This window comes from Passer domesticus, chromosome 4, assembly GCF_036417665.1.
Source record: "Passer domesticus isolate bPasDom1 chromosome 4, bPasDom1.hap1, whole genome shotgun sequence".
In the NCBI taxonomy this organism is placed as follows: domain Eukaryota; kingdom Metazoa; phylum Chordata; class Aves; order Passeriformes; family Passeridae; genus Passer; species Passer domesticus.
The window spans coordinates 66466056-66490100 of NC_087477.1; the positions used below are offsets into that span (position 1 = coordinate 66466056).

Sequence of the window (24045 nt, forward strand, 5' to 3'; positions counted from 1 at the left end):
AGTGTTGTTGCCTTGTTGATTTATGACAGGTTTGAGTTGCCTGAACAGCTCACAGCCATCCAGCTTATCACATAAAGTTTAGGAGGATCATCCCTTCCAGGCATATTATGGGGCTAAAGGTGTCAAATGGGCAGGGAGAACTTCTGCTTCTGGCTGCTGCCATAGCTGCTCCTTGAAGGCTTAGTAATACTAAATCTTATCTGGATTTGGAGGGGCCGCCATCAAACAGGGTGAGGTAATGCAGATCTCTCCTACAGGAGATACACTTGAATAAACATTGAGAAAATGGGTAAAAGAGATTCTCACCTCTTGTCAGGGAGGTGATGATAATGGTTATCTGGAGGATTGGTTTGGTCATAGGAACTTCCACATAAGCTGCTAAAAGAAACAGTGGGAGTTTTCTTCTGGAATGGGAATTTCTCCTGGAGGACAAAAAATTATTTCTCAAAGTGCTCCAAAACTTTTGCAAAATTCCATTTTTTTCTTCTCCCATATTGCTGTATAAGCAGTTACATAATGACTCAGGAAGTGCATCAGAGACCTTAGGTAATAAATGTTATGGAAGTGAGACATCTCACTGGAATTTTTGCTTTGGTGAGAATGCTGCAGGTTTGCATATTTCCACAGAGTAGTCAGTGACCAGATGTGAAAAGCAGGTATTACAAGAGTTTCAGAACTCTTCTAGTATTAGGGGCTGGGTTTTTCTTTTTGGTTTTTTGCTTGTAAATATGTATCACTTGGCTAGGTAGATCTAGCAGTGATGTTCTCCACTCACCAGGCCCTGTGTGTTGAGACAGTGAACAGGATCTTTGGTCTGTTGATATCTACTTTAAGTGGGTTTCTGGGTGAGGTGTAGGCAGCCAGGTAGTGCAGGTGACAGTGTGGGTGGTAAAGGATCAAGAATGAACTTAGAGCAGGGGAGGGCTTTGCAAAATCAGAGGGGATGAAGTGGGAAGGGATCTCGAGGCCATTTAGCCCAACCCAGGCTGTTTAGGAACTACATGGAACAAGAAGCTGAGGAAATACTTCTGTGTTTCTCTGCTGCTGCTTCTTCCCTCCTTGAAATTACTTTACAGTACTGGTAAGGAGTTTCTGATCCCATTTTGAAAATCTTAGCCCATAGTCCTAAGCAACTATGGAATTTCTTTGAGACATGCCCCTATATAGCTAGAAGCCTGTTACTGCCAAATGCTAGTTTTTAGAGGAAGATGGGTCACAGTCTGACCTTGGTTTTCATGACAAATTTTCATATAAGGAAACCTGCTTCTTGGGCTAATCTTAGTTTCCACAGGTACGGAGCTTGTCCATTTTCCTGGTCTTCTTGTTGGACCATTTCAACCAGACAACTGTAAAGTTGTCTGGTTGAAATGGATGCATATGCAATTATTTTCATAAACAAAACATAAGTGCATGCTTCCTGACCTCTGCTTGGAAGTGCTCTGTTAGGCATTTGACCCTCCAGGCATACACAAAGGAGCAATAGGCTTTTATTTTTACTTGTCTGGGGGAAACATATGCATTTTTGAAATTCTTTTTCTGGCTTTGTGTTTGCTTTACTGTTTTTTCTCTCACTAGGACTGGTGTGGATTTTTTTGGCTGTATTGACTGTCCTTAAAAGCCCAACAATCACTCTTCACATTAGTATGAAGACATCAGGCAAAACATTAGCAATTGTCACATCAATTGCATCTGGGAAAAAGCCAAAAAAACTTGTGGATTTTTTTCCTTAGCACTGCAGAAGCATTCATCTGTTTCCCCTGAAAGGGCGTCAAAGTGTTTTTGCTTGTGTGTGATGGAAGTGTGGCCACATCTTGTCATTTTCTTTGCTGTTGATCCCACTCTCCTATAGGAAGGGTCAGGTCAAATGCTTCTCTGAAGACCAAGTCTCCCATTTGCAGCAGGAAATCTCTTGGGTGGAGAGGATAATGTTACAAAACAGAGACTAACATTACAAAACAGCTCTGCTGCCTCTGGCGCAGTCTGGAGCATCACAGACCAATAACTCCTCTCATGTCACTCCTGCGGCACCTTATTATCTATGTTTTTCTGTAAATCCGATCTGAGACTGTCATTACTGCTTTCAGGTAGGTGAACACCATCTGGGTGAAATAACCATGTACCAGTGATGGGCTGGAGGGGGCTCCTGTTAGTTAATCATCCCTACCTTCCCTTTGATGAGTTAATTTGTCTGTTGAGCCATGGAGGAGCCCCCAAGAGCTCCCAGGAGCCCCTTGTTAAAATTCTGCCGACAAATGGAAAGATAGGGATGATTTCACTCTTTTTGCGGGAGCCTTTGCTATCTATGATATTGCTAAATCATCCATAATGCATAACTTTCTATGCAATCTTTTTGTTACAGTTCTGGAGGCATATTACTTCTTTGTGCATTTACTTTTTAAACATTATCACTGGGTACCTAACCCTCCTGAAAATCTCATACCATGAATTAAGGGTAATTTCAGTACTTCCATGTGGCCTTTTAGCAGTTGACATGGGAAGTTCCTTGGTTGTGATACTGGGGCATACTTTTTTTTTCTTCTTTCCCCTTCAGTTATTAAACACTGTCTTTATTTGCTTATTTTGTGATAATGCCTAAAAACTGTGTAGCAGGGGGAGAGTCTGTATGTACTAGTGACCAGCCCATCCCAGTTTTATGGTGTGCACTTTGAAGTCCTTGGAAGGAGCAAAGGTAGTGAAATAAGGAAAGAGCTGGTCCTTGGGGTTTGTAAGTGACGATAAACCCAACTTACTTTTCCTTTGGAGGTGTGTGAGCACTGCTCTTTAACTAGACTCCTCTTCCTCCCAGGCAGCTGGAGGCAGCTACAGCCTGCTGAGCTTGCCTAGTCCAGGAAACAGCACCGGTCAGAGCTGCAGTTGCACCATTGTGACATGGAACTACCAAACCCCAGGAGAAGCTGCCTAAGTAGTATATCCCAACATGAAGACTTAATCTCCAAATCTGAGATGAAGAAGAAAATTAAATTTAAAAAAATTTAAAAACTCAACTGGACAAAAACCCACAGAAGACTAGAAAGCTAAGAAATGCTGTCATTTGGAAGATGCTCTAGTCCCTTTGTAACTGGTCAGAGAGGGTGTGTTAGCTCTGATACAGTGCTCTTCAGACAGATCAGGGTGAGCTCTTGCAAGGCCATATGTATGCCTCTGCATAGTGCTGATGGCTGCTGTGGGGGGGTTTATTAGCTTTCACTCAATATTAATGTTCCTCCTAGGCTCTTCCCTGAGAGAGAGCAAACCTCTCTCTCAGAGGAACACAGGCACACGGAGAAAGCGATGAAGGGATACTGGAGTAGATCTGGAGAGTGAGCTGGGATCTTGTTGGGCTGTGAGCTCTGGCTGAAGATGACCGTAATGTGTCAAAGAAGTTCCTGCAGAGTTAGTTAGCATCTCTGTATTGTGTTTTCAAAACTGTGCTGGGTGGACTATTTGACTGTGTCCTGTACAGACACAAATGATTTCCAGGAATCTGCTCTCCACTGCAACTGGAATCACATCAGGGTCCCCACATTGGTCAGTTCAAGTCCAGTATGATCAGAGGTAGTAGACCACAGGGGGCTAATTCTTTGCTGGACCATCACTTTACAGAACTGCCCTTGGCATGTGCAGCTCTGTGAATACTGTCCAGATGTACTTGAGCTGCCTCTCTGGACTCCATCTAGACCCAAGAGGGCTTGTTATGAGCAGCCCCATGATGTGCAGAGGTTTTTCTCTTTCAGGATCTCTCACAAGATTAGACTTGTGAAGCTTTGATTTTTAAGCCCACAGCTAAAGAAGGAAAGAGACATGCTCCTAAACTTAAGTCTGTAATAGCTATTGCCTAAACTATGTCTTTGAAAATGATGGTTGTATGTTCTCTAAAGATATGCATGTCAGAAACTTCCTAATGAATTGCTTTTGTGGGTATTGGTCTTACCAGCTTGAAACATGCAGGACCGCTGCCTTCTCAGGACTGCTGCTCCATGTTGCACTATGTGATAGCAGGAACTTCAAACTGGACCCTTCCACTTGATCTCCCATTATTCTCTCCTGTATGATCACTCCAGCTATCCTCCATCACTAGAATGCTACCTGTTTGCCACAGTTTCTTTCAGCTTGGATTTTTTTCCTCAAAACAAATTCACAGAGATGACAAAAATCCACTCTTGTGTCTTGTCCTTCCCTGCACCTGCTTCCGGGAGTGCAGTGACAGATACCAGTTTTATTGTGTACCAGTGTTACTGCTGTGTTTACAGCAGATTTAAGAGTTTACATTAGGCCACAGTGTTACCTTCCAGTTTCCCTAATTCTATCTGCTGGCAATCCCAGCTATGTGGTTGGGGTGGCTGCCCCTGTCCTAAAGGAATTTGTGTCAATTTCTGCAGGGACAAATCCTCCCTGTGCTAAACCGCTTTGCTGTATTTGCTCAAACTCATATTTTGACAAAGGCGTTCTGTCCACATCCACCAGAAGAGATTGCTTTTTTTTCAGATGCACTTGGAGGTAGATGTGTTGGAAGCTGCCTGTACATGGCTGATAACTGAGACGAAGCATCTATGTAGCACGATCCATGCCCTTTTCTAATTTGTCTTTGAATGACAAATGTGCCTTCACTGAGTCAGCAAAAGAAGAGATCCTACAGTAGAATTCATTGCCCTTCTATCCCTTTCAACAGAGTGGCTAGGTTTTCCCAACTCCTCCTCAAAATTCATCTTTAAAAGAACTCTTACAAAGCTATCCCTCAAATGTATTGTGCAGAACTCCATTATATTCTCTAGTAATTTGTGATTCAGGCTCATAATGTGCTGTTATTTCTTTAGAATCGTCCTCAACAATGCTGGTGTATTCCAAATAAAAAAGTAAATAAATTTAAAAAAACTAAATCTTTGTGAAAATCAAAGTTGTAGGGATTTGGAGATAGTTCACATTAGTCTTCACCTCTGTTGTCCCTAGAGAGTCAAGTCTTAAGAGTTGAGTGTGAATGACCTCTAAAAAGAAAAACAGATTTCATTACAAACTTCTGCATTCCACAGACAGTACTGTAATATAATAACATTTTTTTTGGTTTTTTTTTTCAATAGCAAAGGAGTGAAAATGCTCATAGACTTGGAATGGAAGCCTAGAAAATATTTAAATGTTTGAATCCATTTGAACGGTTTCTGTGCAAAGAAAATGCTATTCCTGGTGCCCAGTTTGTACACTCCAAAATTCCTGGAGATGTCTTCCTCCTGCTGTTTAAATGCTTTGGATATGTGCAGGTGTCCTTTACGGTTTTTAAAGATACTCAGCTATGAATGGTGAGGGCCTCTTCACCTGGTGTTCTCCTCTGAAATCCAGTAATTGTTTTGCATCGGGGTAATTGTACCTAGAGATATTAGACAAACCCTCTGATTCAGACTCAGTAACTCTTGACTATCTTTCCATATTGCACTCCATGATTTGGTTAGATTATATCTTATCTCTAACCTTCTTGCTTCAATAAACACACAATATCTAACTTGTCTTCTTCCACCTTATACACAAGGAAAATCATCAGTGTTTAATCTGTTGCTGGTGTTAATGGCACAATTCCTCATCCTAATTCCAATTCACTCTGCCTGATATCCCACAAATGCCTTTGAGAAAGGCATTTTATCCCTGATACTGTGCCAAAGACACTTTCTTCCTTCATCACTGCTGTTTGACTTTCTACAGACTTCATAATGACCTTTTGCAGGCTGTGGTAGATGACACAGGCTTACATACAAAAGTCCGTAAAGGAGTGCCACATCCCAGGCTGTCACTTTGGCTCCAAAGTTCCCTGGCAGCAGATCCCTGATCTTGAGCTACTGCTGTAGCAAGAAGGTGCAGTCTCTTCAGTAGCAAAGAAAAGAATGGAAAGAGTGTACAGAAAAAACAAGGCAGTAACACAACAGCTTTTTTTTTTCTCCTTTCTTTTTTGGTCAGGCACATTGCAGACACCCCTGCCCTCCTGCAGGTTCTGCACCTTGGGAGCCTTATTCAGTACAGCTGCCATCATGGCAGCCTGACGGGGATCAACAGCGATTGCTTTTGTGACTGTTTTTGGTTCCAAGGGCCATCCAAAGTCTTAATATTTTCCTACATAGATTTATAGTAATTTGGGAATCTTTCAAGACGGAAGCTCTGTCGAATCGTCAGTTCACTTTCTCCTTCATATATTTCCTTGGGACAAACAAGTCTGTGTGATTATCTCTACAGGTAAAGACTTACCTTACAGGCTTTGGATGTTTTCTGGTTTTATATCCCCAAAGTAAGTTATGCAAAGAGAAGGCCCTACTTAAGCAATATGTTTTGTGGGTCCTTTGTTTTTCCAAGACACTTACTGAGTTCCTGTTCTATTATAGCCTCTTCCTCCTGCAATTTAGGGGATTGGCCTGGCTTTTCATGTTAAAATGAATGGCTTCCATGCTCACTTTTGAACTCAGTCATGATTGTGTTCTTTTCCAGTGGTTCAAACTTGTCTCTTTTGCTGTAGCCCTGCTGCTCTCCCTGACATCCAGCACATCATAGAGATACCTTTGTCTTTCTGATAAGGGAGTTATATCTTATGCACAAGCCTTTTTCTGTGTTCACTACTCTCTCTGTGTCAGCTTTCTCTGGAAATTTCCATTCTGGAATGCTAGTATTAAGTGAGCAGATACTATGGTATCTGTACAAAAAATGGCAAACTCACCAAGTTCCGTGAATGTACAAAATGAGCTTCTTAGCTGTGGGCTGTGACTCCAACACTCTTGATAACCATTTTTCAGTCTTCTGACAACCAGAAGTTCAGCTGAAAGTACTTAGGGATGGGGAATGTGTGCACTGTTGGTGAAATATGCTCTGCCTGGAAGGGGGTGGTGGTCTTGCTCGTTGGAGCCGTGCTCTCCCACCATGACTACAGCCTGCAGGCACTCTGGCCTGAGAAGTTGACTAATCTGTGAGCATCAAATCCCCTTCTATAAAGCAAGGGTTATAATCCTCATTTCTTGATCTTGTCTGTTTGAACTGTGAGTACTTTCTGCAGATATTTTTTTTTGATATGTGACTGGAGATCATTCAGTGCAGTGGGGGTGTTTCCTTGGTAGTGCTAGAATACTACTTAAAAATTCAAATTGTAGGAGATGGATAGTAGTGTTAATCATCATAATGAAGATGGAGCATGATTTTTGCTGCATGACAGCAGAAGGAAAGGCTGAGAGGTAGATATCTAAAATCACTGAGTGCATACTTTCAAAGACAGGAGTTGCTCAGCAGCCAGGTGACAACAGTCATATTGTTTATTAAACAGAGAGGCTGTGAACTTAACTCCTTTCTGAAAAAGAAAACTTACTTCCCAAATGAAGACATATGGAGAGTTTTAATGGCAGTTGCAAGACGTGAGTCTGGGTTATGCCACTATGTGTGAGCTGATAAAGACACAGGTCGTATATCTGGTGAGGGAATCTGTGAATGCCACCACTATTTAAAAGTAAAAACATTCCTCACCCTGAAAAGAAAGTCAAAGAAAAATTGTGTCTGAGAGGACAGGCTCTACTAGCTCCAAGGCAGTCGGATCTGATGTCTGCCCAGTAAGGGCAGACGCTTCTGTTCAGCTGCATGGATGGCTTTTAGCCTGACCTTTCCCAGCATTTCTGTCTAGAAGTTGGCCTCACTCAAAGTGAGATTTTTGAATTATGTTAAAAATTACTCATAATCAAGAACTGCAAGGGTGGGAAGAAGTACTGGAAAACATACTAAAATGTGTCTGAATCAGTTTCCATTCGGTACTCCTGTTACGGCCATCATCTGGATGCCAAGACTGGCGTAGTACCGGGGGCATCACGTGGAAGGCAGTGGCAGGAATCAGTGTGCAGAGGCCCTTGGTGCTTCAATCCTGTGATGTTCTGATCTGAGCTCGTACAGCAAGTACCCACAGTGGTGTTATCTGCAGAAGTGCAAAGTTGAGGCAACAGCAGCAGCAGGGGTGTTACACCGCATGACTGGTTTCTGTGGTGATGTCTTTCAGACTGGCTGTAGCACGAGTGAGCTGTATGTAAGGACAGAGAGCATTTGTGCTTTGCTTTGGAGTTTCTTTTTTTTTTTTTTTTTGATATCTTGTCATGGTTTTCAGTGAGGAGCAGATGAATGGGTATCCTGCTTAACAGAGCTTAAAGAGAAACTGCTTGTAGCCTAAAAAACCCACCAAAATACTAATTTGTGTGTTTTAAAGATGAGGTGACTTCATTAAAAATTGTAGGATCTTGCAGTTTACTCCAAAGAAAATATTGCTTGCTCCACAGTTCAGCTGGCAGGGATCCATGTCAGACTGTGGAGCTTTAGTCATATGCACAAGTCTTCTTATGGTACTAAAAATCATTTCGTTTTCTTCTAAAGTCACGGACAAGGAGCTAAAATTGTCTCACTCAAATATGCATTTTTGAATTTCAGAATTAAATGTAATAAAGGAGATTTGTATTTTTATTCTCTTTTGATGAGACGTGCAATGAGAGAGTGAGGATGCTGCGTTAGAGTATCTTTTGATTTGCTATTTGCTATGTGTTAAACTTTTATATTTCAAAGAAGCGTTTGTACCTATACCGGGTGTTTGGCAAATCCAACAGCTCATTAGATGTTAACAATAGCAACAGTGCTAAATACAAAGGATTCATAGGCAAAGTACCCCTCAGGCTATATCTCTGAGAGAAAAAGTAGCAAATAGAATCAGAAACTAATTAAATAGTCAGCTAAAGCGAGCATAACTTAAAAAAGCTCTAAAACTACCAAAAATGGAAACATATTACAGTTATCTGCATTCACAGTGCAGAACAAGTTTGGTAGTATTTAAGATAATTCTCTAGTGCCTGCTATTTTTAGTCCAAGGGTAAGCTTCTGTAAGAGCCTTTCAGCGTTGCATCCCTTTAACCTGGCCTAACAAGCTAAGCCAGTAAGCTGTCTGATTTCCGCCTTACAGGAGGCAAAGAGATAGCTGAAACAAACCATTTGTGGTGCAAACGCTCAGCCTATCTTGTCTTAAGAGCTTTCTTTGTATGGATTTTTTTTTTTCCAAACGGCTCAGTATTAAGCTTGCTTGTCAGAGACTAAATTGTCAGGCTTTGCCGTTTAGAAATGGTAGAAGCGCAGGAATGAAAGGAAGATTTTATAGACTCAGCCTAATGGAAATAAACATTTCCGCATTGCCAATGGTGAAACCTGATTAGGGCGGTTTAAGCTATTGCTATTGATGTGTCTGAAGAAAAAGGAATGTATTTAGTTTTCTCAGGGAAGGAGGGGAGACATAAAGGGCCTGATTTCCTTCTCACTTACACTTAATCTGTCCTTGTTTAACTTCATCGGCTTTGCCAGGTGATGCTTGGTTTGTGCTGCTGTAATCCAAGAAAAGCCAAGCTGGAGTTGGCATTGTGCTCCCTGTGCCCCCAGCATTCTGATTTTACAGCACTTTTTGCCATCAAAATGGGGCAAGGCCAGATGCAGTTGTAAACACTGTGCTGCTCATTGCACTCTGGTGTTTTGGTGCTTCAGGTGCATAAGATTTGGCAATATTGCTCACTTACAGGTAGATAGCTCTTTTTGACTTAAAATACTCTGTTGGTGGGGTGTTCTTTCCCCTGCTCCTTCATGTGTAGAATCAAGTGCAACCATGTTTACTTTCTTGTTTCCCTGTTTTCTCTTCCTCTCTCCCCTTCTTTCCCCTCCTTACCTCCTGGTGATGTGTGTAATCCTCATGTATGTTTACAAAACAGGATTTTGTTGCTTCCTAAACATGAGTGGTCCCACCCGCTCCTCTCAGCCAGCTGAGCAAGGCTTGGATATTTTCATCTTGGGCGCTTTCCAATCTACAGCTCCCTTCCCCTCTTTCTTCTACATGCATTTGGGTGCTGAAAGAGTAGGGGGAAAAAAAATCTCAATACGAAGGGAGGCTATCTTAGCCAGGAAAATGTAGCCTGTGTTGAACCCAGTGGTCTGCAGGGTCCCATCTCTGGTTTAGTATTCAAATGGTTTCAATTTCTTTACTGTTCTTGGGGTTAGGCACATCCTGTGGGGTTTTGGCTGTGCATCTAGCCACTACACAGGCTCCAGTTATTGCTTGTGTTAACTTCTGCAGGGATAACTTTTAAACTGAAGATGCACTTGACATGAACAAATAATGTCAGTGGATTTCCAGCAGGGAATGCAAACACAGCATGTACCACATTGTAGGCAAGATGAGCCCGAGACATTTTCACACTTAGTGTCTAAGTCATAGCAATGTGGTGCTCAGCTGCAAAACTCACCTGGTGAGGAGCAGGAATTCGCCCTTGCTGTCTGTGGCTGGACTGCTCTTCGTCCTGGGGCAGGGTGCAGATGCACTATGTAGGAGCTGCTGTTCTCAGCTTAAGCATCAAAATAGACTAAGAGCACAGGACCAGGTCCCTAGCCAGCGTAAATCTGCATAGCTCTGTTAAAACCTGTGGAGAGTCCTTAATTTACAGCAGCTGAACATCTGGGTCTAAGTTCTTTGTCTTTTGGTTACCAGCAGGATTAAATAGAAGTACCCCAAATTACTTATTGTTGGTGCTGTGACAGCATCTCAAAGCCCAGTGGTAAAACAGTACACAGTTATGAAAGAGGTTGTGTGAACAAATAACAAAAAGTCCCTGTCTAAAGGAACTTACACCCTAATTAAAAATGTTACGTAGTGTATTGGTAAGTAAGTACATCTGGACTTGACTGCCAAGTGTCATCTCTTAAGAGGATAAAAAAAAATATGCCCAGTTTGATTTTTGCCATTTCTGGTGAAAAAGGGGCTGGTTAACATGAGTGCCTCCCAAAAAAAAAAAAAAATTGCAGTCTTTTACATCACACAGATGGAGGGCTCATGATCAGGGACATGCAGACTCTTAAAAAAGTAGCAGAGAATGAGCAATAAATACAGTCTTGACTGAGGAATAAACAGAGGAGAGGCAACTGCAGTGGGAACTGTAGTGTACACCACAGTATGCCTGCGCTACATAACTCTGCCAGACTGGTTGAGGGGAAATGGATGTGGTAATGTAAACTAGCAAATTAGTTTTACATTTTATTGTCAACCCCATTTTATTAATATGATCTGTGAAGACTAGTGAGTTCCAGGAAACTTAGAAACAAGCCAACAGCAGGCATGCCCTAGAGGAAACTGCACCAGATAGCTTTTCTGTGATGGTTTTGTTTTTTTAAATATTTCGTGTTTTAAAATCACCATCTCTTTACAATTCTATTTTTATACACAAAATTGGATTAAAAGAACAATAAATTCTTAGTACTGAATGAAAAGTCAAGGAGATATGTAACCGAGGATATTATCAAACATGTATATAGCCAAGTGTTTAACCAGTGGAAAATTCAGGTGCGTCTCCTCATCCTCAAAAGTATTCTTGGTTGTAGGGGTTTACCAGGTTGCACTGTTCAATCACTGCCTTTTGAGGTGAGGACTTATTTGCTTGCTGGGAGAGGCTTTAATTTTATTTTCATGGGACTGTGAAGATGCTCTGAAGAGCCTGGCAAAAGTTGCCTGTTTTCTGTGCTGTTATCCCTGTACCTGCTAGGACATTCCTTACTCTGGGATCGCCACATTCTCATTTGGTGCTTCATTATAAAGGAGTCTTTACTGCTTTCAGCTTAGGACACTTAGAGTACAAGTACCTGAGGTTTATTTTATCTATCTAAACCACCTCTCTAAATGCTGTGTGTGTCAGTCAACACATCTGCTAGTATGTACAAACAAGGACATTGAAGGACCTTGCTGTGCCACCTAAAAATAATGTAGAGCTACACAGAGAAAATGAATCTTTAGGCTTATAAACAAGTTTTTGTGTTGTATCTGAGTAACCTCTTTTGACCATCTCAAACCAGATAGCTGCCATCCAGTTAAATTACAACAAAAAATGATGGGAAGTCCAAGTGTATTAATGATGTACTTATCCACTCATAATTCAGCTGTAAGGAAAACCAGTGCTTTTCTTCCTGTGAGACATGACTTGTGTTTATCATACCTGTTCAATGGGCATGTGTTAGGCTTGATGAAGTTGAACATGCTGAGAAATTAAAACATCATAAAAAGCATTTAATGAAGTTGATACTTTACAAATGCTAATTTCCTGGTCAAATTAAATTCCAATTTTCTAACAGTAAAAGCGCCAGATAAAGTGTCTTATTTTGTAGCTTAAAAAGGAATTTTTGAGTGTGTGTTTCATTTGTACAAAACCAGTCTCCCCATAAATGAATGAAATTTTAAAATCTGTGTAAACTCTTCTCTGCTATATTGTGTACAATTTTAGTTATAAATTTATATCTCTTTAGAGTCATAAATCTCAAGATAGAAGTAGGGATTATTATAGACATCCTGACATATCCAATATAATTAAAACTAAAGGAAATGCAACACTGAAATAGAGAATGAACAAAATCGACAAGATAGTGCTTCTTGTTGGCAAAGGAAGAGTCCATACTGCCACTCAAGTGCAGTTTTTTAGAGATATTTGTCATGATAAAGAGGACAAACAAGTTTTTACATCAATTACATAGGTGAAATCATCATTGTAAAATATATGTATCTTTTTTTTTTCCTCCAGGATATGTTATGCTGCCTTACAAAGGTATATGAATGTTAAAAAATCTTATGTCAGTGCATGGAGAGATTAGTGTGGGCATGGACCATAAATCAAGTAAATAAATAAATCTGAGCAAGCAGTGCTTGACTGTTTGGACTGAAATACTGCTGACGCTGTCGTTGAAAGCTCTGCAACAGGAGAGTCCCAAATGTCTTCCCTACCTTATGCTGTACCCTGCCTTCCCCTTATTCCTTTTTCCTACAGTACCCACTCCGTATTAGAGCTTGTCCAGACTGGGGCCCCAGAATCTTTAATTCTGTACCCTCCTCTATATTATTTAGGTGCATAATAATAATTAAAAATCCCTGAGTTATTGCTCAGGACCTTATTACAGGCATGAGCGACTGTCTCTGTGTGGGTAAGGGAGGATGGGTAAGAGATGCCATTTACAGCTCCAAGGGGCGAAGCTTCTGGGTGCTGAGCTCAGAGACAGCCTAACCTCTTGTACGCTGGGCACTGAGCTACTCGTGCAGGTCAGGCTACCTGTCCTGCATCCCCTTCCCCAGATCACTCACTCCTCTGCTCACCTGTGTTGCCCCAGCAGTTCTGGCAGACAGGAACCTTCACCTCCAGCCCAGCTTCTCTGGCTTTACTCTTGCACAGTGAAGAAAAACTTAAAGTCTTTCTTTTTGTTGTGGCTCTTCATCAGGCGCTTTCTTTCCTTTGCGCTTCTGCACTTTCCCTGCGCTTGGTTTTACCCACCAGAACCACAGAGAGAGTTTTGTGCTTCATGGTGGAGCTCAGCCCAAACCTAGCCCCTTGTGGGCTGGACAAGACATGCCAGATCTTCTCCTGCTGCAGTTCCCCGCCCATGAAGGCCAGGTGGCCTGTGTTAGCACTGGACAAAGCAGCACAATAGTAAGTCCGTGGTGTGCCTCACCATACAGACATGCAGTTCCTTTACAGTGTCAAGTCCTGTAGAAGTTAAAAGGGCCCCCTGATGAGCTAACCCAGTAAGAAACATGGTTAGAGCATTCATTTAGTAATCAGCAAATGAGTCCATATAGTCAGCAATGTTGAGGTCCAAACTGATGATAAGATGATTTGTTTTCAAGTGTTTTCTCAGTATTGTGCTCAGGATCAAGTATAAATTGAATAGAGTGACCTTTTGATACTGAGTTAAATTGACTGCATTTGCAAAGATTCTGTGGTTTCACTTACTATAAATTTTTTATATTTGGTATACCGCTGAAATGGAATCCAGCACAATATCTTGTCATTGGTCCCCTTAATACAGTCAATAGCACAACAGCTTGCTTGCAGCTTGTTTTTTGTTTTATCTTTTCTTCAGAATCAAAGATTACTATGATAGAGGGGAAAGATGCAGTTTACACAAATCAAATTGAAGTGGTTTGCAAAAGGTGGATGAGTTTTGGTCAAAAGATGTAAAGCATGGGTTGCTAGCTAGATTCTCAAGTTCATGAGATGAGTAAGTCAATTAGTAGCTCTTCAGTTTATTATAAACTTAATTTCCAGGCTGTAATGGAAACTTCTGAACTGCAACAACTCGTTAGAAGTAATAAAAAACGGTGAATTTCTGGTAGAGGAATATTCAGTAGGCTTTTTTAAACTGACATGTTTAGGTTAGAGCAGAAAGGTTAGATTTTTCACTTGTAAAGGCAGTTATCTCACAGGAACTATCACAGCATTACTTCCAGTGATCCAAGGGCATGATCTTAAAGAAAAGCCTATTTGCAAGTGGTCTGCGCTGTGGTTTTGAGTTGTGATGCTTTAATACCAAGTATTTGACAGAAGTTTTACAGTGTCAGGAGAGCATCTTGCAGAGAGAAAGCAATCTGAGTTTAGTCACCAAGGTTACACATAAGAACTTTCTGAAAAATAAGCAACATGTTGATAATGAAAAAAAAATTATTTTATTTTATTTTATTTTATTTTATTTTATTTTATTTTATTTTATTTTATTTTTTAAAAATTTTATTTTATTTTATTTTTTTTTATTTTTTATTATATTGTTATACCCTAAAGAGGGGAGGGGGAGAATGGATGCTGCTGCTGCACCCATCTCCTTCAGCCTGCAAACATTTTGCAGGTCCCTCCAGTGGTGCCCTAATGTTCCTGGGAGCAATGCTAGGGGTTTGTGCTCCTCTGGGACCTAGCTCTGGAAATTAGGCATTGCAGTACCTGTATTGTGTAGAATCACAATATTTATTTAATATTGTTTTTGGGGGAGAGCATTTTGAGGTGGTGCAGCACATTACTTCATGTCTATATCTGGAGAAATCCACTGGTGTGAAGCTTTCACATAAATATGGGCAGGTGGTTGATCCTACAATTGAGCTATAGCCACATTCCATATGAAGGGCGGTGGGGCTGCTGAAATCAGAAGGCAGGCTCTGGATTCAAGTGGTCTTTGCCTGCAGGTGCATGTGAGGAGTATGAATATAGCTGTCTCCTTCAAGGAAAGAAAATATCTTGTTTTCTTTCCATACCCTAAAGGCATTTGCACAGGGGTGGTGATAATTAATCCCCATATTTCTACTTCATATAAAGAAATCTGGCTGTAATTTTCTCCTAGTGGGACTCCATTTTGTTTTTAAAGATAATTGATAGCTCTGGACTTAAGCATTTCAATTATGGGAGTGTCTCTTGGGGACCAGACTAACAGACCTTGAAAAAATGTTCTAATGCAAATGCATCATGTGAATTTTTGCTGTAAGACAACGCGGGATGCCTAAGGATTTGCAAAGCAGTTGAACAGTAAAATAAAAGCTGAGAAAGTTCTTCAAATATATGAGGGCATGGGACAGATTGTGAGCAGGTACGGTGGAACAAGTGATTCACCACTTAGACCACTAATTCATCTTTGGCCCTGAGTACAGCCAGCTCTGAGTTGAGGAAAAGGAAGTGCTTGCCTTGGACAGTGCATGGAAGAGGCAGCAAAATCAACATGACGGATCTGTCTGTGCCACGCCATGGCAGGATGGCTCCTTCTGTACCAGAAGAGGGAAAACTTGGGCTGTAGTTCTTCCCTTTCGTGGCCCTTGACTTGAGTTCTCATTTTTCTCTGTCAGGAGTAGGAATACCAACCAGCCTGCATCCTAATCCCTGTACACCTCCTACCTGCCCAGTGCTTCTGCTCAGCCTGTGGCTCCTTAACCTCTTGTGGCAAAGCTTGGTTTGTGGGGCCAGGGCTGAGATAGCATCTGCCCCTACTCCTGCATGTTTGTTGACAGGAGGTGCTCAGGGCCTGAGTGGTGTTAATGAGCTTTTCAGCACCTCTGCATCCTTATGTGCAGAAAAGGGTGAATCTGTACCCCTCATTTCTTAAGGAACAGACAATCTTAAGGATATCCTTACTCCAAAATTTGTAATTAAGGAATTAAGTCCTGTTGGAAATCCCTGATGTGCTCACAAGTCAATTTTTTTTGTTTGAAGGTAGAGCCATAATGTATTACTATTTTTAGATCACTCATATTTTCAGCTGGAGGAAAATATTTTATTTTCTTTTTATTTGTGCTATGAATAGATCTTAGGCTGATGAGGAGAAATGAGTTGATATGTTGAAATGGTGATCCCTTGTGAGTTCTGGTGTACACCTGGCTGCTCTGAATTGCTTACCAAGCTGGGCTGCTGGAGTGGTGACAGCTTCTGCCAGCTGTGGATCTGTCCCAAAGTTTCCTGGTCTTTTTACGGAGATGTGGCGAGCTGCCACTGCTCCCAGCTCCTTGGGGCAGTGGATTAATAATGCAGCTTAGACCCTGATCTTTCAGTATGAATCACACTGGGCCCATGTGCTATTCAGATTGTCAGTAAAGAAGCTTCAGAGCATCATCATTCAGCTGATTTCACTCTTTGAGATACAGTCAGCAAAAGTTGTGCATGTGCTAATCACAATTGAAAGGGAGAGGAGAAGTCACCCAAAAGGAAGGTGTTGGACATATTGTTAATATGTTGAAAATATTTTCTAAAAGGTGGGCTTGCTCCTCTTCTGGAATGGATCAGCATACCTGTGCTGATGACAAGAGCTACAGGATAATCCTGAGTTAGGACATCTTCACACTGGCTTCAGGGTTCTCAAGAAGGGATCACAGAAACACAGATAGATAGGTTGGAAGGGACCACAATGGGTCAGCTGGACCAACCTCCCTTCTCAAGCAGGGCCATCCTAGAGCATGTGGCACAGAATTGTGTCCAGGCAGTTCTTTTCTTCTGTCACTTTCCAGTGACAGGAGCTAATCAACACAGCCTCTCTGGGCAATCTGTTCCAGTACTCTGTCATTCAGAGAGTAAAGAACTTCTTCCTCATGTTCATGTACATTTTGGGCATCACTCACATAATTTCTGCTCACTGCCTCTTGTCATGTTGTTTGGCTCCACCAAGCAGAGCCTGGCTCCATCCTCCTGCCACCCTCCCTTCAGGTACTGACAGACATTGATGAGCTCCCCTCTCATTTGTGTCTTCTCAAGGCTGAACAGGCCCAGCTCCCTCAGCCTGTCCTCGTATCAGAGATGTTCCAGTCCCTTCATCATCTTTGTCCCTCTCCTCTGCACCTGTTCCAGGAGTTCCATGTCTCTCTTGTACTGAGGAGCCCAGAACTGGACACAAAACTCCAGATGAGCTTCACTAGGGCTGAGTAGAGGGGCAGGATCACCTCTCTCAACCCGATGGCCACAAGGGCACTGCTGGCTTATGGACACTTGGTGTCCACCAGGTCCTTCTTTGCAGAGCTGCTTTCCAGCAGTTTGGCCCCAAGCATGTGCTGCTCCCTGGGGTTATTCTTCCCAAGTGCAGGATCCTGCATTTGCTTTTGTTGAATTTCAAATGGTCCCTTCCTGCCCATCTCTCCAACCTGCCCAGGTCTTCCTGAAGGGCTGCACAGCACTCAAGGGGATCAGTCCAAAGCTCCTCCCAGCTTTGTGTCATCCATGAGCTTGCTGAGGAGGCATCTAAACATTCATCCAAGTCACTGATGAATAAATTAAACAGTACTGGGCCCAGTATTGAACCTTGGGGGACACCACTTGTGACAGGCCTCCAACGAGACCCTGTGCCACTGAGTATGACCCTCTGGGATCTGCTCAATCCACCTCGTTGTCCACTCATCCAGCCCACACTTCTTGAGTTTGCCTATGAGGATGTTGTGAGAGACAGTGTCAAAAGCCTTGCTGAAGCCAAGGTAGACAATATCCACTGCTCTCCCCTTATCCATCCAGGTATTTTCTTCACCCTGGAAGGCAATCAGGTTGGTCAATCATGATTTATTTACCGTTAGTGAAACCATGCTCAACTACCTCTGATCGCCTTTGTGTCATCCATGTGGATATAGGTGGCCTCCAGAATGAGGTGCTCCACCGTTTTAGGGATCGAGGTGAGGCTGACTGGCCTTATTGTCACTGAGTGGGCCAATTCTGGGTCCCGTATTGAACCTTGTGGAACACCACTCATGATGCCACTCATGACTCCTTGCCATTTTTGAAGACTGGGGTGACATTTGCTTTCTTGCAGTCCTCAGACACCTCTCCTGATCTCCATGACCTTTCAAAGATGACCACGAAGCAGCCTCACTATGATCTCTGCCAGCTCTCTCCAGCATTCATTGATGTGTTCTGTCAGGGCCCATGGACTTGTGGATTTCAAGCTTTCCTAGGTTTTCTCTAATCCAATCTGATGGTAATGACAGAGATTTAAAAATGTTGCATGATTTTTTTAAAGGAAGAAAAGTTGAGGATAAATTGCAGCATTGTTCCCTATATGCACCCTAAAGGGATGCCTGTGAATGACAGTATAGACAAGCTTCTGTTACAGCTCAATCTTTGGCCTCTGTGGATTGCTGAGAAGTAACGGGTATTACAGATATAAAATGCTAACCACAGGGTGAGCCCAGCTCCATCAATAGTCAGAATAAGCAAAGGAGAAGGAATCATCAGGGGTAGAGGATTTAAATACCTTTGCGTGGGTAAATTATCAACTCATTTCACTGGCCAAAGAGAGAATATCTCTGGAGACATTTTACTGAAGGCAGAAATGCAATTAGATTGTTACACAACTATTACAGTGTTTTCAGACTGAGAATTATTTTTAGTGCTGTAGAAATATTAAAGTATTAGAGCAAAACATGTAAAAGCAGAGAAGAGCACAGTTAGAAACTTTCCATGGTCTTTGGACTCCTAGATGGTCTCATGTTTGAGGATTGATTGATGTTCTGGCAGTTTACCTCTCTGGCATTCACCCATAAAGAGTGACATAAATTCCAAATTTTATTTCCTTTCAGAGCTAATGACATTCTGGATATGCTGGAAATTTCTGTTGTCAGAAACACAGAAGTACGTGCATTCATTGGCATACTTGTGTTCCTTGCCTCCTTTGGGTGAAAATTACAGGGATCAAAACATATCTGGCCCCAATGTCTTTATGCTAACATAACAGTGTGATTTGGAAGTGATGCATAAGTGCTTCTGCATTAAAAAGACAAGTTAGCAACATGCAGTCATTATGAATTGTTTTCATTAAAGTTTAATAATTGCATTTGCCATGCAGCTTTGCATTTGAGATTATCCTCTGGTCCTTTGTCTTACACACTGTAGTTCATTTAGGTAGTCTAAATACCTAGGATCTGCTCCTATAAAAAGAAGCAAATCCTTCTTTTAAGATCCTGCTTGAAGTTAGGGATGTGGTGGAATCAGTTCCAGAGAGCACACAGCACATCCTCTGGCCTTGGCAGAGGTGGAGGGTGCTCAACTCCTCCTGTTCCACCGAGCTTATGTGGTGAGCAGGTTGGATGCCAGTGTGAAATGTGAACTTCTGCAGTGACAGTGCTGAAACTGTGAAAGAGCCTGCATTTGACCATGGCGTTGCTTCTCCCCAGTGCTGTCAACACCAAGACTCAGACTGCAACAGCCAAGGAGGAAACTGCTGCTTCAGTGATTATTGCTCAGACGTTGATGTACCCAACCATCTCTCCCTCTGCATCTCTCCTCCGCACCATTTCTGCTGTATCTAATAATTGTGTTTCTTTAGAAACAGTGATTTAGGACAATTATTTAGCAATAGCATAGTTAAACCTTTAAGAGGTTATCTAGCAATGTCATTTTCTTGACTAATGTGTTCCTGCTGCCATGTCGTTTGTGAATAGACATGTGTTAGCCAGCTAGTGTTCTTCATCTGTGGTGACTTTGATTTATTTGCTCTGTAAATTGGGACTGAAGCAATAATGGAAAGTGACATTAATTGTTTAACAGAGTCCTCTTTGTCACATCCTCTGCTTTCTCTGGGGTGTTTGAATGTTGAAACTTGTACAAAACTAATTGAAATTGCTGTGATGAGGACCGGTGTCCGCTCAACTTTCTGTTCTTGAATGTCAGCGCACTTGAATGTCTGTTTAAAGCATGAGAGTGGAGCAGCTAACAGCAAATATCAGGTTTTCTTCTGGCATGCTATTATTAAAGAAGGCATTCCATGTTAGAAATAGCAACACTTCCAGCTTCATTGTCAGCTTTATAAGCTTCAGGGTTCGGCAGTGTGCCCCACCAGATAGAATTGCTGAAAATGTTCCTGGTATAGGGCTGGGGTCAGGCAGCCAAACCACCTCATGGACACCCTAGGCTTGAGGGCTGGCTCTCACACCATTCATCCCACCACCTGAGCGACTTGAAATGCCATTGGGAAAAAACACTGGCACACACTTTCAATAATGCCTTTTCTTACTATTCTATAAGTGCCACAGTAATTTTCCTCTTTTTCTCTCAGAAAGGGGCTGTGAAAAGCTGAATTAGTTTAATTTGGCTCCCTTCTGCCATTTTCATTCTCTACACACTGAATTATCACAGCTGTGTGTATATATCTGCTTAATATGGTGGAAATCACCTGATACCAAAATTTGGATACTTTTTCTCAGTGGATAAGTGCCTTTGGCCTTTCAAGTAAATTCTTTTCCTTAGCATTAGCTTGCCTGAGTATTTGTTTCTTGAAGATGATGCTGTAAGCACCAGAACAGTGCTCTGCCTTAGCTTGCTAGCTCAAAGACAGCTTTTATGTTAGAAGCTGTGAGGTGTGATTTGGCAGAGAAGCCTAGCAGGAGCAATTATCTGTGTGGTTTATGATCATCTCTGTTCAGAGTCTGCTAGATAAAAGTATTACTGAAAAAAGTCATGCTAAGGGGATACCCAGATTCACTTGATTATTTTTTTTCCCAAAGTGTAACTTGGCAATGTTTTGCTGTTGCCTTTTTTAACTTCTTTTTTTAGTTGTTTGTTGTGTTGCTGGTATTATTTGTCCTGGTAGTTCACTTTCTTACTTTGAGATTTGAACTTAGCTGAAATTTTTTCACAGTGGGGACCTGGAACATGATGAGCTACTCTGAAGCTGGTAGAGAAACTCCCAATTTGATATCACTTGAATCAGTGAAAGGCTTTTCATTTACTTCAATAGCACTAGGATCAGCCTAGGAGTCCTAGATAATTGATCTGTCAAGATCAATTTCCAATCTCTCTGAAAAATAAATATAATGATTTTTACACAGTTCTATTTCTCAGTTCTAACTCTCAGCACTCAAAAAGTCTGTATCTTAATATACAGTAGGGACTATATTTCATTAAAAATCAGGAGGCACTTAAATTTACTCAATTTGACAAAAAGAACTCTTGCTGCTGAAATAAGATATAAATTAACATTACAGGCACTTCTGATTAGAAATTAATCTGCTTTTTATAATTGCAGCCAGAATTTGATAAATGCATACAATAGTGTATTGAGCACTCAAAAGACGTGATTTGAAAGGACAACTTCAAAGGCAACCTGCCTAATATGTTTCTTTAAAGGAAACCCAAACAACCTGTCATTTACCAAATGCGTGCTTCTGGTTATTCTTACACCAGAATACTCAGGAATAAGAAGCTGTTTGGTTTTGGAGCAATGATTTGCAGAAGTGTGGAAGGGAAACCCTTTCTTGCTTGCACTGGACCGTATATGTGAATGACGTTTTCTGTATTTTGCTGGTGATTCGTTTTGCTGTCCTGATGAGCTGTCTGATTCCTGTAATTTTGTCACGTCAATTAGCTGGTGTTCGGTGTTGAAGAGCAAAAGAAAGGGACAGCCTGGGCTGACACCATCGTTAGGTGTCAGCATCTTAGGCTCATCCTGTAATACAATCCCTGAGTGATCACTTATCATTCTTAACACCTGACAAAAAAAAAAAAGAATTGTGGAAGAAAAGTAAACCAGCAATACGCAACGAGTGCAAAGAGATTTCTTTTGAACAGAAATGGATCATTTTATTGTACCTAATTACATTGTCTGAGATTCTGTTGCAGGTTACTGTTTCAAGGGGCAGTTTGACTACATGTTGTCTGCTTGCTCACACACAGAAGCATCGTTTTGTTCATTTTCTCACCTGCTTTCTCGCTTTGTTTTGTCCTCTTGCACAGAAACTAGATGAAGAGAGCGAGGCAAACTTGCTAGCTGTTCTCACAGAAACACTGGACAGCATCCCTGTGGATGAGGATGGATTGCCTTCCTTTGATGCACTGACAGATGGAGATGTGACCAACGAAAATGCCGCTAGCCCCTCCCCAGTGCCCGACGGCGCCCCTCCAACTCAGGAGGCAGAAGAGCCGTCTCTAGTAAGAACCCTTCCTACTGTTTAACAGGAATTGGATGTGCCTCTGGCTACCCGCTGCATGGGTATGATGTAGTCACAGTAAGGTCTGGACTTTTCATTTAGAGTGGAGAGGAAAATCAAGTAAAGAACTGAAAATTAAGCGGGGGAAACCCCCCCAGCAAATAGCCACAGGATGATTAATACGGCAGTCTATTAAAAAGTTGTTGAAAAGGTTGTTTTTGAAACTCTTGCGCTAATGGGGCTGACACTTTTGCTTATCATTCTGTTCAGTCGGGGTAATGGGTCTTAACTCGTATTTCATTTCTCGGGGCACTTTTTGTTGTGTATGTTTAGACATCATTTTTTGTGATCTCTGAAGAAAGGCCCAATGAGTCTGCTGAGATGCAGAGCTGATTTTGTGTCTTTAACATTGATTTGACCAGTAAGCACCATCTTAGTGCTAACCAGGGCAGAACTGAATCTTGGATGAGGATGTGGGTGAAACATTATATGCATTTTGCTTAGTAAATCTGGTTTGTGATGTGATTCTGTTTCTGCTGAAAGCCTCTTATCACTGGCTTCAGTGGGAACAGAGCCAGTTACCCGAATCTTGATACCATATCCATTAGTCTGTTAAAGTTTATGTCTCTGTATAGATCAGAGGCCTCTTCACGTCAAACAGATCACTGAGAATTTCATTTTGCTATGGATTCAGAAGTCCAAGATCCCTGTCACTTCTGCTTGCCCTGCAGTATGCTGCAGTAAAGGGAGCAGAAATGTGCTGCCAAGCCAGAAGAAAATGAAATCTGTTTACTCTGAGGAATATCAAGTCGTGCTTTTTGTATTACTGTACTTTGCTTGCTGAAATTGATATAACTAACTTTAAGTAACTATGCAAAAATGTATATAAGTCACTTTAATTGATAAAATTTATAACTTTACTCTTTTCCTTCCACCTCCCTTTCCCTGATGTGTTTGTAGCTTAAGAAGCTCTTGCTGGCTCCAGCCAACACTCAGCTAAATTACAATGAATGCAGTGGTCTCAGCACACAAAACCATGCAAACACTAATCACAGGATCAGAACAAGCCCTGTGGTTGTTAAGGTACAAACTTAATTTTTATAATAAGGAAAAAAAAAGAAAGTGGAATAAGGTCTTTTATGCTTTTAGCAATCAAGCAAGCAGTAGATCTGAATGTATTGTATGTGCTTACTATCTTCTAACTATTTTTTTAAAATGTGAGCTGTAGACTGGGTTCTAGAAAATCATCTGAGCTCTTTTATGCTCTGAATATTTCATTTATGCCCCTTCTCCTGGCAGAGTTCAGATGTAGTCACACCGTCTGTTACTCTTACCTACTTTACTGATATACAGAGTAGGATGGGGTGTGATAAAATTTGCTGATGGTCTGGTTTTGTTTATGAGTGACTCCAGGATGTGGGACTGCCATTTCCCCAGCTGTCTGAGCTAAGACAAATGACACTGGATTCTTGGCAAAAGATGTATATTAGACATTGATTGGATGGAATGGGGGGCTTAGACATAATTCTGTTAGCAGGCAGTATTAAACAATGTTTGTCTTGCCATTCAGTGTAGCTGAAAACGGGCCATTTAGGGGTACTTAAGAGAGTTGTGAATACTGGGCCCAAGCAATCAGCAGCAAATTAAGGTTTAAACCAGCTTATTTTTTTGTTCACACTAAAGGCGCTGTAGGGTCTTGTTAGTTACATGTTGCTGAGTAGGAACATTGCAATGTAGGAGAAATGAAATAAAAAGCTGCATAAATGTCATTTAGGAATTTTAAATGTAATTTTCTTTCCTTGTTCTGCAAACAGTTATTCACAGCTCATAGATCTAGTACACTT

At 41.5% G+C, this 24045-nt stretch overlaps 1 protein-coding gene across 3 annotated transcripts in view; it reads left to right on the plus strand.

The window, feature by feature from the left end:
• Window positions 1-24045, plus strand: part of PPARGC1A (PPARG coactivator 1 alpha) — a 363434-nt gene that overhangs the window by 308472 nt on the left and 30917 nt on the right. For 2 of the 3 annotated variants that reach the window (XM_064418508.1, XM_064418507.1), the window contains 2 exons: window positions 22008-22202; window positions 23162-23284. In XM_064418508.1, coding sequence (XP_064274578.1) covers window positions 22008-22202; window positions 23162-23284 — 318 coding nt within the window. Of the gene's footprint in view, window positions 1-22007; window positions 22264-23161; window positions 23285-24045 lie in introns of those variants that run through there. The other variant, XM_064418510.1, reaches the window with a different exon arrangement.